General features: G+C 42.6%; 2 protein-coding genes across 2 annotated transcripts; both read right to left on the bottom strand.

Annotated features, from left to right (window-relative positions):
* Nucleotides 1-1,075: 1,075 nt before the first annotated feature.
* On the bottom strand, nt 1,076-4,137 carry LOC124145978. Its single transcript, XM_046515982.2, has 2 exons — nt 3,136-4,137; nt 1,076-1,882 (listed from the first exon to the last, which is right to left on the bottom strand). Exons 1-2 carry the CDS (start codon nt 4,135-4,137, stop codon nt 1,640-1,642), a joined length of 1,245 nt encoding a protein of 414 aa, XP_046371938.2. The 3' UTR covers nt 1,076-1,639.
* Nucleotides 4,138-6,371: 2,234 nt separating this feature from the next.
* LOC125377329 (neuropeptide Y receptor type 1-like) lies at nt 6,372-15,465 on the bottom strand. The gene is made up of 3 exons (XM_048390359.1): nt 15,152-15,465; nt 6,646-6,931; nt 6,372-6,422 (listed from the first exon to the last, which is right to left on the bottom strand). The coding sequence occupies exons 1-3, from the start codon at nt 15,463-15,465 to the stop codon at nt 6,372-6,374; spliced, it is 651 nt and encodes a 216-aa protein (XP_048246316.1).
* Nucleotides 15,466-18,069: the final 2,604 nt, after the last annotated feature.

The raw sequence follows: 18,069 nt of genomic DNA, 5'->3' as shown, positions 1-18,069 counted from the left end.
TTGTGACCGGGCATATATTGTGACCGGGCATATATAGTGACCGGGCATATATTGTGACCGGGCATATATTGTGACCGAGCATATATTGTGACCGGGCATATATTGTGACCGGGCATATATTGTGACCGAGCATATATTGTGACCGGGCATATATTGTGACCGGGCATATATTGTGACCGGGCATATATTGTGACCGGGAATATATTGTGACCGGGCATATATTGTCTCAGGCGACTAATCTCTTTTTGAATTTGATGAAATCCTCCTCGGTTAGTTTTAAATTTTGTCTGGCAAAGTCAGTTATGTTTTCCTTAAGATCAGAATTTAGAAACTTTGGCACCCGACGAGCAGATATCTTATTCATCTGTAAATGTTCCTGAATAATAGTTTCAGTGGATGCAGGGCTTAGACTTGTGTCTTCCTCAAGTTCCGCAATGGTAATACGTCTATCTGACAGTAGAAGTTTTTCCATCTCTTTGAATGAATCTTCATTGATGGAAGTTGAGAGACGTCCACCTCGGATCAGCATCAAGGCATGTTCCCCCAGCCTTAAACTGAGCTGCCCAACGTTAAACAGTGAAATAGCTAGTGCACTTATCCCCATACACTTGTGACATGCGGTCGTGAATTTCTTGGGACTTTTTTCTTAAGTCAAGAACTTGATGATGGCTCGGTGTACGTTCTTTTCCATTGCTGTGTACATTTGGACCCCTATCACGTTCAACTGCCTGTCACTAATATACAAACGGCATCAACAGACCAAATACACTTGCAATGAACTATTCAAACAATGTACTGCATTGACTAGTTCACTTTGTTATGGCCCATAGTTGAAAGAACAGGCTTACAACTACAGTATCCTGAGTCAAATATATCATATCTATGGCCCCCAACCCCAGCCTAACCCCACTACCGCCCACCAGGCATATATCGGTGCCTGCGATAATGTGTGACGATTGGCGCCAATGTGTGCCCGGCGACAATATCTGCTGTAATACACCCTTAACTTTGCATTTTGACCTCGAGCAAAACATAACAGAACAATCAATGTTGTATCGAATTACTGGAGTATATTTTTTGTTCAGGAACATGTTAAGGTTTGTCATTCTGGACCTGTTGTATAACAGTTAATTAACACCTGATTAATAACAATAATTGTTTGATAGGCATTACTTAGAAGGTGACGGATGACAAAGTGGACACAATTTATGGATAACAACTTAGTAGTAGCACAGTATTAAAGAAGATGTTATCCATAAATTGTGTCCACTTTCTCATTAACATTTCCCACCCAAATACCATTGATCGAACACAATTGAATTACAAATTGATCTTGGGTTTATAACATTATGTTGCTGTCTGATTCATATCATATCATATCATATCATATCATATCATATCATATCATAGCATAGCATAGCATATATCATCATGTCATATATCATCATATATCATCATATCATATATCATATATCATCATATCATATCATATCATATCATAACTTGAGAAATTTGAAAACTTTGTTTCTATTGGTGATTCTATAACAGACGTTCAGGCTTTAGAATAACTCGACAATGCACTTGAAACTTTTCCGTTTTGATTATTACCAGGGCTATAAGGGTCAGCTCTTACAGTGTGTTATACCCTCGGGTCGCACGGGGAAACTGTGTCAGCTGCCAGTACTGAACAGCCGGTCCTGTCTGACGCCATGGGGGTGACACGCTGCGCTTCATCTGGCCTGACGTGGATCAGCGTGTCGATGCCGCGTGTTCCCGTGACGTTGACGGGTGAATCTCGGCGGTCAGGGTCCGGCGGGGCTTGTCTCGCTGATGGTGCTGGGACGGGAACAGCTGGAGCTGGTCTCCCCGTGGACTTGCAACACTGCAATAGTAGTAGTAGTAGTAGTAGTTGAGGTGAACTGGGGTTTAACGTCGCGTCCATGATTATTGCACTTATATAGCGACGTACATGCATGTGTGTGTGTGTGTGTGTGTGTGTGTGTGTGTGTGTGTGTGTGTGTGTGTGTGGCTGCTTGTACTAGTCCGGACTCCGATTTATAGTGCTAGCTCACTGAGATACATGTACCATGCCGCAGTTTAACATGAATACCCCACTCAGACACAGTATACTGACTCCGAGCCGACCAGTCCTTGTTTTAGCCCCTTAATGCCGAGCGCCAAACAGGGTAACAACAAGTACCATATTTTAACGTCTTGTGGTATGACGCGGCCGGGGATCGAACCCCGGACCTTCCGCTCTCCGGGCGGACGCTCTACCACTAGACAACGGAGGCGGTAGCAGCAATAGTAGTGGTGTTAATAGTTCAGTGTCGTCACGTCTTATGGGCAGGAAAAGTAAGGGCCATAATCTAAACCAGGTTCGAACCAGCGACCAACGCACAAACGCGGACTTGGAATTTTTGTGGAACTATCTATAGACACATATGCAAAGGACTGGCGTGCTGACTCGGCTTGTGTTCAGACAGGCGTATGCCGGGGAATCCCAGGAAGCTTATTGCCGACCTCGACCATATTCGAATTTTCAAATGGTTTGCTTGAGACATTTCTGAGTAAAAAAATTGATTATAATCAAAATCCAATATGGCCGCGACTAAAAAGATATCCCAAAATGGCAAATGTGTTATGTGTGGAGACAAATCTCAGAAAGTTTGGAAACATTTAATTCAGTAGGTTCAGAGTTGTAAGGATTTGAAGAGATGTACCCCAAAACACTGTGGAAACCTTGAATAATGATTTGTCAAGAAGAAAAAATGTCAAGCACCTAAAGCAGCGACGCCTGCAATGTGTGAAAGTATTCGGACAACAGGGCGAAATATATCTTTAAAAGTTGCTTGGTTTTTAGTTATGTGCCCTTGGTCATTTGGTCTATGACCTTGGAATTTTTGTGGTATCTCGAACTCAACAGACACACACTATTTGAACATAATCGAGCCATCGAGTTATTTTGCGATCACACTTGTACAAAAAATAATAAATAATATAAAATCTAACGATTACAATAGGGCCCTAAAGACTTTCGGCTTGAGACCTAAATATTGTTACTTTGGGACAACTGAGGATATTTGTATGGACTGAAGCCTAGTGTCAGTTATCGTAGTGGAAAACGAGAGCTACCTTCAGTTTTGACAACTTCAACATGCCGTATGCAAAGGGTGAAGTTGCGGCGTTTGCAGTACTGAGTAGCCACAGGAGCTCTGCCAGCATCCGGTCGACAGTCTCAGGGGATACACTTGCGCGTAATACCACCACGGTAAAGGGTATCTTGCAAACCACGTACAGTGCAGTGATTTGAAGGCAGGAGCGAGCCACTTTGAGCAGATTATCCAGACGTTGCCGCTCAGCTGTTGATCTTGACGATGCTTTTGAGGACATATCTGCAACCTGAATATACGATTGGACAACAGGATGTAGAGACCGGGACTTCACTGCACCAGACAGCAACACATGCAAACATACCCTCTTGTTGAACTTCACTGCACCAGACAGCAACACTTGCAAACATACCCTCTTGTTGAACTTCACTGCACCAGACAGCAACACTTGCAAACATACCCTCTTGTTGAACTTCACTGCACCAGACAGCAACACTTGCAAACATACCCTCTTGTTGGACTTCACTGCACCAGACAGCAACACTTGCAAACATACCCTCTTGTTGGACTTCACTGCACCAGACAGCAACACTTGTAAACATACCCTCTTGTTGAACTTCACTGCACCAGACAGCAACACATGCAAACATACCCTCCTGTTGGACTTCACTGCACCAGACAGCAACACTTGTAAACATACCCTCTTGTTGAACTTCACTGCACCAGACAGCAACACATGCAAACATACCCTCCTGTTGGTCTTCACTGCACCAGACAGCAACACTTGCAAACATACCCTCTTGTTGAACTTCACTGCACCAGACAGCAACACATGCAAACATACCCTCCTGTTGGACTTCACTACACCAGACAGCAACACTTGTAAACATACCCTCCTGTTGGACTTCACTGCACCAGACAGCAACACATGCAAACATATCCTCTTATTGAACTTCACTGCACCAGACGGCAACACTTGTAAACATACCCTCCTGTTGGACTTCACCGCACCAGACAGCAACATATGCAAACATACCCTCCTGTTGGACTTCACTGCACCAGATAGCAACACTTGCAAACATGCCCTCTTGTTGGACTTCACTGCACCAGACAGCAACACTTGCAAACATACCCTCTTGTTGGACTTGTATGTACGATATAGCTACACCTGCAAACATACCCTCCTGTTGGACTTTACTGCACCAGACCGCAACACTTGCAAACATACCCTCCTGTTGGACTTCACTGCACCAGACAGCAACACTTGTAAACATACCCTCCTGTTGAACTTCACTGCACCAGACAGCAACACATGCAAACATACCCTCCTGTTGGACTTCACTGCACCAGACAGCAACACTTGCAAACATACCCTCCTGTTGGACTTCACTGCACCAGACAGCAACACATGCAAACATACCCTCCTGTTGGACTTCACTGCACCAGACAGCAACACATGCAAACATACCCTCCTGTTGGACTTCACTGCACCAGACAGCAACACTTGCAAACATACCCTCCTGTTGGACTTCACTGCACCAGACAGCAACACATGCAAACATACCCTCTTGTTGGACTTCACTGCACCAGACAGCAACACTTGCAAACATACCCTCCTGTTGGACTTCACTGCACCAGACAGCAACACATGCAAACATACCCTCCTGTTGGACTTCACTGCACCAGACAGCAACACATGCAAACATACCCTCCTGTTGGACTTCACTGCACCAGACAGCAACACTTGCAAACATACCCTCTTGTTGGACTTCACTGCACCAGACAGCAACACTTGTAAACATACCCTCTTGTTGGACTTCACTTCACCAGACAGCAACACATGCAAACATACCCTCCTGTTGTACTTGTCTGGACGATATAGCAACACTTGCAAACATACCCTCTTGTTGGACTTCACTGCACCAGACAGCAACACTTGCAAACATACCCTCCTGTTGGACTTCACTGCACCAGACAGCAACACATGCAAACATACCCTCCTGTTGGACTTCACTGCACCAGACAGCAACACATGCAAACATACCCTCCTGTTGTACTTGTCTGGACGATATAGCAACACTTGCAAACATACCCTCTTGTTGGACTTCACTGCACCAGACAGCAACACATGCAAACATACCCTCCTGTTGGACTTCACTGCACCAGACAGCAACACATGCAAACATACCCTCCTGTTGGACTTCACTGCACCAGACAGCAACACTTGCTAACATACCCTCCTGTTGGACTTCACTGCACCAGACAGCAACACTTGTAAACATACCCTCCTGTTGGACTTCACTTCACCAGACAGCAACACATGCAAACATACCCTCCTGTTGTACTTGTCTGGACGATATAGCAACACTTGCAAACATACCCTCCTGTTGAACATCACTGCACCAGACAGCAACACATGCAAACATATCCTCCTGTTGGACTTCACTGCACCAGACAGCAACACTTGCAAACATACCCTCTTGTTGGACTTCACTGCACCAGACAGCAACCCTTGCAAACATACCCTCTTGTTGGACTTCACTGCACCAGACAGCAACACTTGCAAACATACCCTCCTGTTGGACTTCACTGCACCAGACAGCAACACTTGCAAACATACCCTCCTGTTGAACTTCACTGCACCAGACAGCAACACTTGCAAACATACCCTCCTGTTGGACTTCACTGCACCAGACAGCAACACTTGTAAACATACCCACCTGTTGGACTTGTCTGGACGATATAGCAACACTTGCAAACATACCCTCCTGTTGTACTTGTCTGGACGATATAGCAACACTTGCAAACATACCCTCTTGTTGAACTTCACTGCACCAGACAGCAACACATGCAAAAATACCCTCTTGTTGGACTTCACTGCACCAGACAGCAACACTTGCAAACATACCCTCTTGTTGGACTTCACTGCACCAGACAGCAACACTTGCAAACATACCCTCTTGTTGGACTTCACTGCACCAGACAGCAACACTTGTAAACATACCCTCTTGTTGGACTTGTATGTACGATATAGCTTCACCTGCAAACATACCCTCCTGTTGTACTTGTCTGGACAATATAGCAACACTTGCAAACATACCCTCTTGTTGGACTTCACTGCACCAGACAGCAACACTTGTAAACATACCCTCTTGTTGGACTTCACTGCCCCAGACAGCAACACTTGCAAACATACCCTCCTGTTGGACTTCACTGCACCAGACAGCAACACTTGCAAACATACCCTCCTGTTGGACTTCACTGCACCAGACAGCAACACTTGCAAACATACCCTCTTGTTGGACTTCGCTGCACCAGACAGCAACACTTGTAAACATACCCTCTTGTTGGACTTCGCTGCACCAGACAGCAACACTTGTAAACATACCCTCCTGTTGGACTTGTATGTACGATATAGCTACACCTGCAAACATACCCTCTTGTTGGACTTGTCTGTACGATATAGCTACACCTGCAAACATACCCTCCCGTTTCACTTGTTTGTACGATATAACAACACTTGCCAACATACCCTTCTGTGGGACTTGACTGTACGACATATGACTCCAGTGTAGCAGATGATCACGATGACGACAGGGATGACGAACAACGTCCTCATGACGACTGTGTAGGCAAGTGTGACGGAGTTGAAGAAGATGACATGACATTTTTTAGATCCGTCTGGGTTGTCTGTCAAGACGTACCAGGCAGCGTAAGGGCAGCCCGAGGCCAGCGTGAAGCCCCACACACAGACGATGAAGGCGCGAGTTGTACCCATGCTGAACGCCTGCCCGTTAACGTTTCCAAGAGCTCGAAAACTGAACAAGTAACAACAACGTTAGTTCAGCATTGGTCCGTCCCAATCGGCTCAACCATAATATCATTCGTCACCCGGTCAGCTTGGAGAGGAATACACATTGGTACGGGACCATCCAGTTTCGCGAGTTCACCATCACAACACAACATAATATAAGGGACTTTGGGGTGGCCTAGTGGTTACGGTAATTACTCGTCATGACGAAGCCCTTGTTTCGATTCCCCACATATGTGCAATGTGTGAAGCCCATTTCTGATGTCCCTCGGCGTGGTGTTGCTGGAATATTGCTAAAAGCGGCGTAAAACCCATTTAATAGTTCAAGCGGTAGTGAACAAAATAGTTCAAACGTCGATGAAACTAAACTCAGCTAAACCCCCCAAAGTGCTAATTTTATGAACCCCGTTATGTTTGCCCTCGTAGCTAACAATATATGATATTATCTTTGAAAATAGAAGGTTAAACAAGACAGGCCTGATGTTAATCATGATTTTGAAAAGCCTTTAGACACCATCTCTGAACGATTTATTGAACAAGCATCAGCAAAAATTGGATTTGGACCAAATATCATTAAATGGATAAAGATTTTAACTGATAATACATCAGCATCTGTTATGCAAAATGGGCATCTCTCATCTTTTATTTTTTTGTTAGAACGGAGACGTAGACAAGGAGACCCGATATCTCCCTACCTATTCCTATTTGTAGTCGAAATATTAGCTATAATGATCAGGGATAATTCTAACATAAAGGGCATTACACTAAATAACCTAGAGCACAATGTGCTGACGACACTCGGTTCTTTCTAGATGGATCTGAAAATAGCCTAAATGCTGCCATAGTAATACTAAATAATTTCTATAAAATGTGTGGCCTTATAATCAATGTAGATAAGACTAAAGCAATCTGGTTCAATGCGGGTAAGTTATATGACTTTAGGCAATGATTTAAAGCTGGTCTGGCTTAAAGGGGATTTTGAAATTAGACTAAGACCTCTGGGTGATCAATAAAAAGAAACGTTTAGCTGTTCTAAACAGAATACTTGCCAATTGGCATAGAAGAAATAATAATAGGGAATATCAATTGTAAAAACTTTGGCTGTCAAAATATTACTCGAACATATACTGATGGTGGTAGTGGAAGGGATAATATTGAAACTTGTATAAATGCTCTTAAACTGTCCACCTTTAAACGCTATTTAAAAAAGAACACAAGTAGCAATAACATCTTTCGGTTCTAATATTAGCGACTGCTTATCTCATGTTGACAATCCTTATGGGAGAGATGTGGGTCATGTTTTATGGAAGACATGAGTTTGATAATGAATATATTGAACAAATCATGGCTCAGCCACTCTGGTAAAATCATCATTTTGAATCTTCATATATTATAAAGCATTGGTTTCATCATGGGGTTCATTTTATAAGAGATATTTGTAATGAAAATGGTATTCTAAAATTTGATTTTGATAGCAGTTACAAAATAAAAGAAAAAACTTTTGACTATCAAAAGCTGTTACGAATATTCCTAAAGCTTAGAGTGAGTGAGTATGGTTTTAGCAATATTCCAGCAATATCGCGGCGGGGGACACCAGAAATGGGCTTCACACATTGTACCCATGTCGGGAATCGAACCCGGGTTTTCGGCGTGACGAGCGAACGCTTTAACCACCAGGCTATCTGACCGCCCCTCTAAAGCTTAGAAAATGTGTTACAAACAGATCATTACGTCAACTAAACATCAACAATGTTTTTTTCCGACATTTTTTTTTCTATTCCATTCTATTTTCTGACATTTTCTATGACAAAATGGGGGCACCGCGATTCGCTGTGCAGAGTCGCCTCCCTTGGGCACGCCAGAAACCTATGATTGTGGGTTCGAATCCCGGTTCGCCCCGATTATGTTTCTAGGTTTGTCAGCACCATACCCGTGCTCGTGGGTTTCACCGAAGTGGTAAACGTCTGAGACCTGCATCACTTCGGCCTTTCCTCCCACATTAAGCTGACACGCCGCGATATAACTGGAATATTGTTAAAAGCGGCGTCAAACCCAACTCACTCACTCACTATGACAAAATAATCAAGAGTGATACAACCCTTCAAGTATTAGAATACCGGAATGGTATTTACCACCTTCCTATCACCTTCACTGTTTTTTTCATACTACAGAAAATGTACTAAGGACTGTACACCTTTGGAATTTCAATTCAGATTTATTTAGGGTCAATCTACAGAAAGAAAGAAATGTGCTGTCATATTTGTATTTTGTACAAACAACCACATAGTTAACAATAATCTGCTCTCAGCAAAGAGATTAATTTTTTATCAAGTATTAAAAAACAAAAACCGTCCTTTGATGTATTCATTATAAGATTGAGTGATACTTGTCAAATGGAAAAATTCATATTGCAAACAAAAACAACGGAAGCCATTGTAAGCACAAGAAAGGGAAGTAACTGACTTTACGATGATGATAACCAGTGAAGCGTTCATAAAATATCTTGTTCAATGTAAAAGTCTCATCACTGTCTACTTTAAACATTGTATGCAGGCCTTACGTGAATATTTTTTTTATAATGTCTTCTACCTTGATCGTAAATGTACTTGTCCACTCTATATATGTGTTAACATGTACTTGGAAATGGAATACAATTTACATATAAAAAAACAAAAACATGCCCCCAAACATTTAATTAAATCAACAGTAATTAAGTGGTACGTATCACCTTTATTTAAATATATATGTTTGTATAAACTAGTATGCAACTAGGGTCTCAACTTCGCAAAACAATACCACTGTCAGAGTAGCGTTACGTACAATTATAATATCACATATGTAGATAAAAGAATCTTCTACAAAGATGGAAGTATCATCTACGTAAATGAAATTAGCATTTACATTCTAATCACATTTCTACAGTGTACGCAGCTTCACTATTGAGGGATCACACAGATAACAGGGGTGCAACTAGGCTAACCTAAAGGGTAAACCAATGTTACGAGGGCGAGAAACGAACGGGTTTGGCGGCATGTCCCCAGAAATATTTAAAAAATAAATACGCTATTTCCTGCATTTTGGAAGCGTTTATGTTATATTTTACTTGTAACAAATATGAGTAATTCATTTATTCTATTTTTTATTAGTAGTATTAATTAACTGAACTGCAACAGAAATTTTGCACATTTGAAAATAATGTGATTTTAAATTAGTTGTACTGGTTGAAACCCAAATAGACACAACAACAAAGCCCAAACGCATCGTTGCTGTACCTGTAATTTTTACCGGCAATGCGCACGTTTTTTTGTAAAATCACTCGATGTCATTGCTGGTAAAAATGCACGTGCCATTGGGGTATCAAAACTGCACAGCAACAATGTCAAACATACACATTGTAAAAAAATAATATTTGCAATGCCAAAACTAGCATCAGAACAATTGGGATGGTCCAGATGGGGACCACGCACACCCACGTTGCAAAAACCTTTAGTTGTTCCCGTGTTGCCGTTGGAAACTTGTTGCAGCGTTTCAGACAGACTGGAAGGGCGTCGGACAGGGGGACCTAGGGTCACAACGCAACAGGAAGACTGGTTACTGAGAACTGTTGCATCTCCGCAACCGCTTCCTCACAGTGACGTCATCGGCAGTGAGTGAGTATGGTTTTACGCCGCTTTTAGCAATATTCCAGCAATATCACGGCGGGGGACACCAGAAATGGGCTTCACACATTGTACCCATGTCGGGAATCGAACCCGGGTTTTCGGCGTGGCGAGCGAGCGCTTTAACCACTAGGCTACCCCTCATCGGCAGTGAATGTCTTGGGTCGGTTGGTGACCACACACACAGTGACCAGAAGACTTCGGGCAGCAGGTATCAGGGCCTACCGACCATTCAAAGGACAGATGTTGACCGCTGAACATCGACGCAGACGAATACGATTGACTTATACAGTGAGGTGAAGGTGAGGTAAAATTGGGTTTAACGTCGCGTCCAAGATTATTGCACTTATATAGCGACGTGCATGTACGTGGCTGCTTGTACTAGTCCGGACTGATGCCGATTTATAGTGCTAGCTCACTGAGATACCATGCCGCAGTTTAACATGAATACCCCACTCAGACACAGTATACTGAATTCGAGCCGACCAGTCCTTGTTTTAGCCCTTTAATGCCGAGCGCCAGACAGGGTAACAACAAGTACCATCTTTTAACGTCTTTTGGTATGACGCGGCCGGGGATCGAACCCCGGACCTTCCGCTCTCCGGGCGGACGCTCTACCACTAGACCACGGAGGCGGTGCTCATACAGTGCGGCGGTGGCTGCGTCGGGATTTACGTGGTCTTTACGGACGAAAGCAGGTTCTGTTTGTTGGGTGGATGGCAGACAGCGTGTTTACCGTGGCAGAGGTGAACGGACAGCTGCTTGCTGCGTTCAAGAAGTCGTTCCTCACGGTGGAGGTGGCGTTATGGTGTGGGTTGGAATTTGTGGAGACCAGACAACGCCAATCGTCGTCATCAATGGAAACCTCAATGCACAACGCTATAGAGATGATATCCTCCGTCCAGTAGTGCTGCCCTACCTCCAGCATCAACCCCGATGTCGTCTGGACCAACACGACAACGCCAGGCCCCACACATCTCGTATCGCACTGGACTTCCTCGCCAACAACAACGTCAACGTCTTGCCGTGGCCGGAATGTTCTCCTGACTTCTCGCCCATAGAACACAAGACAAGACAGACAAGTGTTGACACAAGCTCTACATGATGAATGGAACCGCTTGCCACGTGACCTCATCAGACGTTGGACGTTTTCCGTCCGACGCAGAGTCTTTGCATGTATGGAGGCACGGGGTGGCCACAATCGGTATTAGTGACAAATTTTGTGTCTGTGACCACTTTCTGTGTTTGAATGAACTGCATTGAAAATCTGGACAACTGAATTTTCAACTCCCACTGATTTTGTTTGTCTGGTATACAATATGTAACCAAAAAACATTGTTGGTTTATTAACTATACTTTAACTTTTGTTATTTTAGTTTATTAATTACATTCACTTCAATCTGGTGCAAAGTTTATTTTGCCGTTCAGTTTATATGAAAGTGTTTCACAAACACATTTACGACGTTCATTCAAAAAAGCATCTATGATGACAAATGAATTTTGAACATAAAAACGAATCGGTAATATTACTTTAAAGTGTTTTTACATGTTCATTCGTGGTATGTGCTAGTTATTAATATTTTCATCTTTTAACGTGAGCCGATCTATCATTATAATGGAAATAATTGTGAGAGCGCAGTTTGCATCCGTCAAAAACCATCTACAACTAAAATCCTAAAGTGAGTAAAGATTCCGATTTTCAAGTAAATAAATAAGACAATAAATATCATGTTCAACCGCGTTTATTTTGAATTATAAATTCACTGCATAGATGGTAAATTGAGGTTTATTTATAAAAGAAATTGTGGGGTTTTTTAGGTGTGAAAAAAATATGCTTTTTTCTTAGGTGTAAGCAATAATTATTGCTTTTCTGCTACAATGGTTGTTTTGCTCCTGGTTAATAACAGTTAAAACAGTGCGTTGTCAACTTCCAAGAGTTCAGTGCAGTTGCATCTAGAACAAGCGTATAGTTGACAAAGTAATCTATATCCCCCGCCATTTTAACACGTTATGGTCCCAAACCAGGTAACTGACCCAACATTTCTCTTAGCCCATGTCAAAATAGCTGCAAGGGAAATTCTAAAATAAACATTTCTAAAACTCCTTAATATCAAATGGCACTAGTTCAGTATGCGCTTTATATATAGACATGCAATGTTTGGAAAGGAAATATTTAACAGTTAATTTGTTATACTACTTAAGTAAACCAATCCTATATTAAAACTTAAATCCAACTTAATGTCACGGAAACATAAACAATAAAAATTTCTAAAAGTGCTATATATCAAAAGGCACCAGTTCAGTATGTGACTGGTAGACATGCAAAGTTTTGTAACATTTAACGGTTTTTGAGTTACGCTCCGGAAACGAACAGCACCCTTATAGAACCTAAGTCCAACGTGTTGCAATGGAAACGTAAAGAATAAAAATTTATAAAATTCCTAAATAGCAAAAGGCACCAGTTCAGCATGAGTCTGATAGACATGCAAAGTTTCGTAGAGAAATATTTAACGGTTTCTGAGTTATGCTCCGGAAACGATTTCGGGACGCACACACGAACACACACACGCACGCACGCACGCACGCACACACACACACACATACATACACGCACGCACGCACGCACGCACGCACACACACACACACACACGGACGGAACCCATTTCTATATCCCCCGCCAACTTCGTTGGGGCGGGGGAGAATAAACCAGTTTATACCCACATTGACAGGAACTTGTCATGTATTGCACGTGCAAATGGTTCCCCTAAGGCGTGCGTTTTGAGTGTATGTTTTCCATCACCTACAATCTTGCACTTTTCATTGTTTTTAATAGTCGTTGCCCATGTTTCCAGTTTCATAAAAAAAATAGCATAGGTTTATGTTTGACAACTTATATACCAAGGTTGTCCTTTCATAATGAGACCCGTGAAGATTCCGGGGTAGAATAGGTCTTCAGCAACCCATGCTTGTCGTAAAAGGCGACTAACGGGATCGGGTGGTCAGGATCGCTGACTTGGTTGATGCATGTCATCGATCCCAATTGCGTGGATCGATGCTCATGATATTAATCACTGGATTGTCTGGTCCAGACTCGATTATTTTACAGACCGCCGTCATATAGCATGGAATACTGCTGAGTGCGGCGTTAAACAGGAAATTCCTCTCAAAATTGCTGTGTGGGGTCTGGCATTGTCGTGTTGGAAGATCAAACCGGGTCCATGTGCTGCCATAAAAGGCAGAAGTTCTGGTGCCAGTACCTGGTCGCGGTAAGCAGCAGCGTTGAGGTTGCCACGGATGACAAGAAGCCTGGAACGTGCATTGCCACAGAAAGCACCCCACCGCCTCGAAATCTGTCAACTTCCTGTACACAACACTGGGCGTAACGTTCATGACGGCGCCACACCCTCGCCCTACCATCAGCAAATCGAAGATTGCGACTTCAGCTACGGACGTTCCCGTCTGCAACATGCCGATGGCACGTTCACGTTGCACATTTGAAAGGCGTGGCATGACAAATGACCGTAAAGACTTTCTTGGGTTTTTTCTTTTTTTGTTAATGACTGCTAACAAGTATGGCTGAAAACACGTGCGGTATTATGGCCACGTGGCACGTGAAAAAACACTTTTGCCACTATAGTGCTGTGCACATGATTTTGATCGATTCACCTGCACAAAAACGGGTGTTTTCTGAAGACAATACGTGGCCATTACTGTTTAAATACACGATAAGGGCCCACAATGATAATTTGTCAAAATGTTAAAATATAAGGATTGTGAAGTTTTTAATTTGGTTCAGTATATATTATTCATCCTACAATCAATATCGGGAGACGAGACGTTTACAGGCAAAATAACTTGATACTTTCACAAACACAATTTTTGATAAAACCTCGGAGTACCCAATATGGAACTGTTACCTTAATACATGATGTGTCATTCCAATCGTCCTGTTACTTATCAAACACAAATGCTCCAATTTCGCCTTGACTGTGTGGTTTTAGAGAGTGTACTGCTAAAATAATTCTTTGACCCTCGAGGTAGAAGTCACTGGTTTGCCAGCTCCGGTCTCTCGAATATTTACAGACCGTTGTTATGGAGCTCTCTGAGGCGTAAATCAGCATCCACTCGGTCTTACGCTTGATTGTATGTGTTCCGCTTGCATTGGCATATTTAACTGACATTTGCTAGTATGTCCGGTATACGGTAATACGGGTAGTTCCGTACCTTCGATAGAGAATTGAGTGAGTGAGTTGGGTTTAACGCCGCTTTTAACAGTATTCCAGTTATATCACGGCATGTTGGCTTAATGTGGGAGGAAAGCCCGAAGTGATGCAGGTCTCAGACGCTTACCACTTCGGTGAAACCCACGAGCACGGGTATGGTGCTGACAAAACAAGAAACATAATCAGCGCGAACTGGGATTCGAACCCACAATCATAGGTTTCTGGCGTGCCCAAGGGACGCAACTCTGCACAGCGAATCGCGGCGCCTTAGATGACTGGGCCACCCGTGCCCCCTCGATAGAGAAGGCACCACGACACTGGACAGAAGCTAGATAGTAATCTTACCTCTCAATACCAATAAATCCTATGGTGCAGAGTGATATCCTCTCAAAAACAGCCCTTCCTACAAGGTGCACCTGACAAATATGGACACCGAGGCTCCATGTTCCCAGCAACTTGTATAGAGAGAAGGGCAAAGCTGTCGTGAGAACAAACATCAAGTCGGAAAACGCCATGGAGAAAAGACATGTCTCAAAAGGCCGTCTCTGGACTATCTTCTTCTTCAGCATGACGACAATCAGAGCGACGTTGCCAATGGAGGCAATGGCGATGACGAGAAATTCGAGCGACGACACCGACTGGTCGAAAATGGACGTCATGTTGGATCACCTCTGAACGGAACTTTAGAAATTATGTTCGGCTCGGAAAGCACATATCTGGTCAAACAAAACCATAGCAACAATGAGCTATGACCAGGAGCCGAGATTTTTTAATTTATGAATAACAACTGCGGTAAAATTATATTACTGGAGAAAATGATAGACTTTAGTTTTAACCTGACACTGAAGAAACCGGCGGTGATGCGTAATGAACGTAATACACGATTTGACGAGTGAAACCACACAAAGATATGTTATTAATTGATCGACTTTCACCGGTACATCCTGCGAAGCCTTTTATGGCAGCAGTGCTTGCATGATTCTCCTGGGTATAATCCGAGAAATATTTGTTGAGTAACGCGCATGTGCAACTGAATGTCTAACTAATGTGATACTTCTTTATTTATGTGATTTGCTGTGCAGAGTTGCGTCCCTTGGAAACGCCAGAAACTTATGATCGTGGGTTCGAATCCCGGTTCGCCCTGATTATGTTTCTAGTTTTGTCAGCACCATACCCGTGCTCATGGGTTTCACCGAAGTTGTAAACGTCTGAGACCTGCATCACTACGGCCTTTCCTCCCACATTTAGCTGACACGCCGCGATATAACTGGAATACTGTTAAAAGCGGCGTTAAACCAAACTCACTCACTCACACTCGTTATTTATGTCACGTTTCTGTGTAGATCCTTATATCTCGTTGTCAAGCAAAAGTGAAGTAAGATCATCATCATCATCATCATCATCATCATCATTTGGTGGTCTTACCCACTTCAGAGTCAATCCACTTCGTCGACGGGGTAGGTGGGTATAATAATAATTGATATCGTTAATAAAGGGATAAACCACCATACCAAACAGGGTAGGGAATAATATTCAAGTATAAATGTAGCCATTACTTATGGCTTGTTTTAACTCTATTATTAGCACACAATCCGCCATGTGCTACAGCATATACTGCCGCTGGCGACAATACATGCCAACGGCACATATTGTCGCCAATCGTCACATATTACCGCCGGCGACGAGGTATGATAGATTTTTAGATGACTCAGGATATTGTTTAGGTGGACACCATTATGAAAGAAGCTGTACACCTTTATGAAGATGCTTTTACATTATCTGTCATTTGCCCTCAGTTTGCGGTTATTAGATGTAATTGTTTCTTCTAGAAGAATGGATATGATCTCAAAACTGTTTTATATCGAAGTACAAATTTAACTTAACATATTAATCTACGACCAGAAACCATAAGAGTTTTATCTTATGGTAGTCTTGGAATATACCACTGATACGAGGGCTGGTCAAAGGGTTATAAGCCTGACTAACTTTCAAGTATGGGCCATAACAAAGAGAACTAGTCAATGTAGTACATTGTTTGAGTAGTTCATTGCAAGTGTGTTTGTTCTGTGGAGGCTGTGTGTACATTAGTGACAGTCTGTTAACGCGATAGGGGTCCAAATGGACACAGAAATGGAAAAGAGCGTATGCCGAGCAGTCATCACGTTCTTGACTTTAGACAAAAGTTCTTCCCAAGAAATTCATGACCGGATGTCACTAGTGATGGGGATAAGTGTCCTAGCTATTCCACTGCTTTACGTTGGGCAGCTGTGTTTAAGGCTGGGAGAACAAGCCTTGGTGCTGCTGATCCTAGGTCTAGACGTCCCTCAGCTTCCATCAATGAAGAGTCAATTTAGAAGATAGAAAAACGTATGCTGTGAGATTAACGTATTACCATTGCTGAACTTGGGGTAGACACAGGTCTAAGCAATGGATCCATTGAAACTATTATTCATGAACATTTACAGATGAATAAGATATCTTCTCATTGGGTGCCAAAGTTTCTAAATTTTCATCTTAAGGAAAATAGAACTGACATTGCCAGAGAACATTTAGAGCTAATTGAGGAGGATTTAGCCAAATTAAAAAAAGATTGATGAAACATGGGTCTACCACATGGGTCTTCCACTATGATCCCGAGTCAACACGTCAATCCATGGAATAGCACCATTTAATTTCTCCGGCACCAGTGAAATTCAAGTCTTCAAGACCAGTGAAGAAGGTTATGGCTACTGTGTTCTGGGATGCAAAGCGTGTGATCCTTGTTGATTACTTATACACCGTCCACATGCACCACATTTACTGACGTAAGTAATTTTACACATGTGTAACTATACATACGTGCGTATATGTAAATTTACGATGCGTTCACATGAGAAGCATCTTAGGTGTGTAAAGAAAGTATGTAAATTGTGAAAGGGACACATATTCGTCTGTTCACGACTTTCAACAAAAAACAGGTTGTTTTCCCATCAAAGTTGAATGAGAAGAGAGTTACCTCACCGAAAATTTTCGCGTGAAGCAACATTTGTTTTATTTAATTTGTACACAAAGTTTTGACTCCTTGAAACCAAAAAGAAAACACCGTCCGCTCAACTCTGTATATACGCAAACAAGTTGGCAACTGTTGACAATTTGTTTGGTGTTGGCAAAAGAACAGATATTAATTAGACCATCCACTTGCAACATATACATACAGTGCAAACTTACATTTACATTTGCATCTGTTCCAGACATGATGTAAATTTCCTCCTGATGTAAATATA

This window comes from Haliotis rufescens, unplaced genomic scaffold, assembly GCF_023055435.1.
Source record: "Haliotis rufescens isolate VD_foot unplaced genomic scaffold, xgHalRufe1.0.p SCAF_9, whole genome shotgun sequence".
In the NCBI taxonomy this organism is placed as follows: Eukaryota; Metazoa; Mollusca; class Gastropoda; order Lepetellida; family Haliotidae; genus Haliotis; species Haliotis rufescens.
This window is presented reverse-complemented; position numbering and strand designations above follow the sequence as displayed.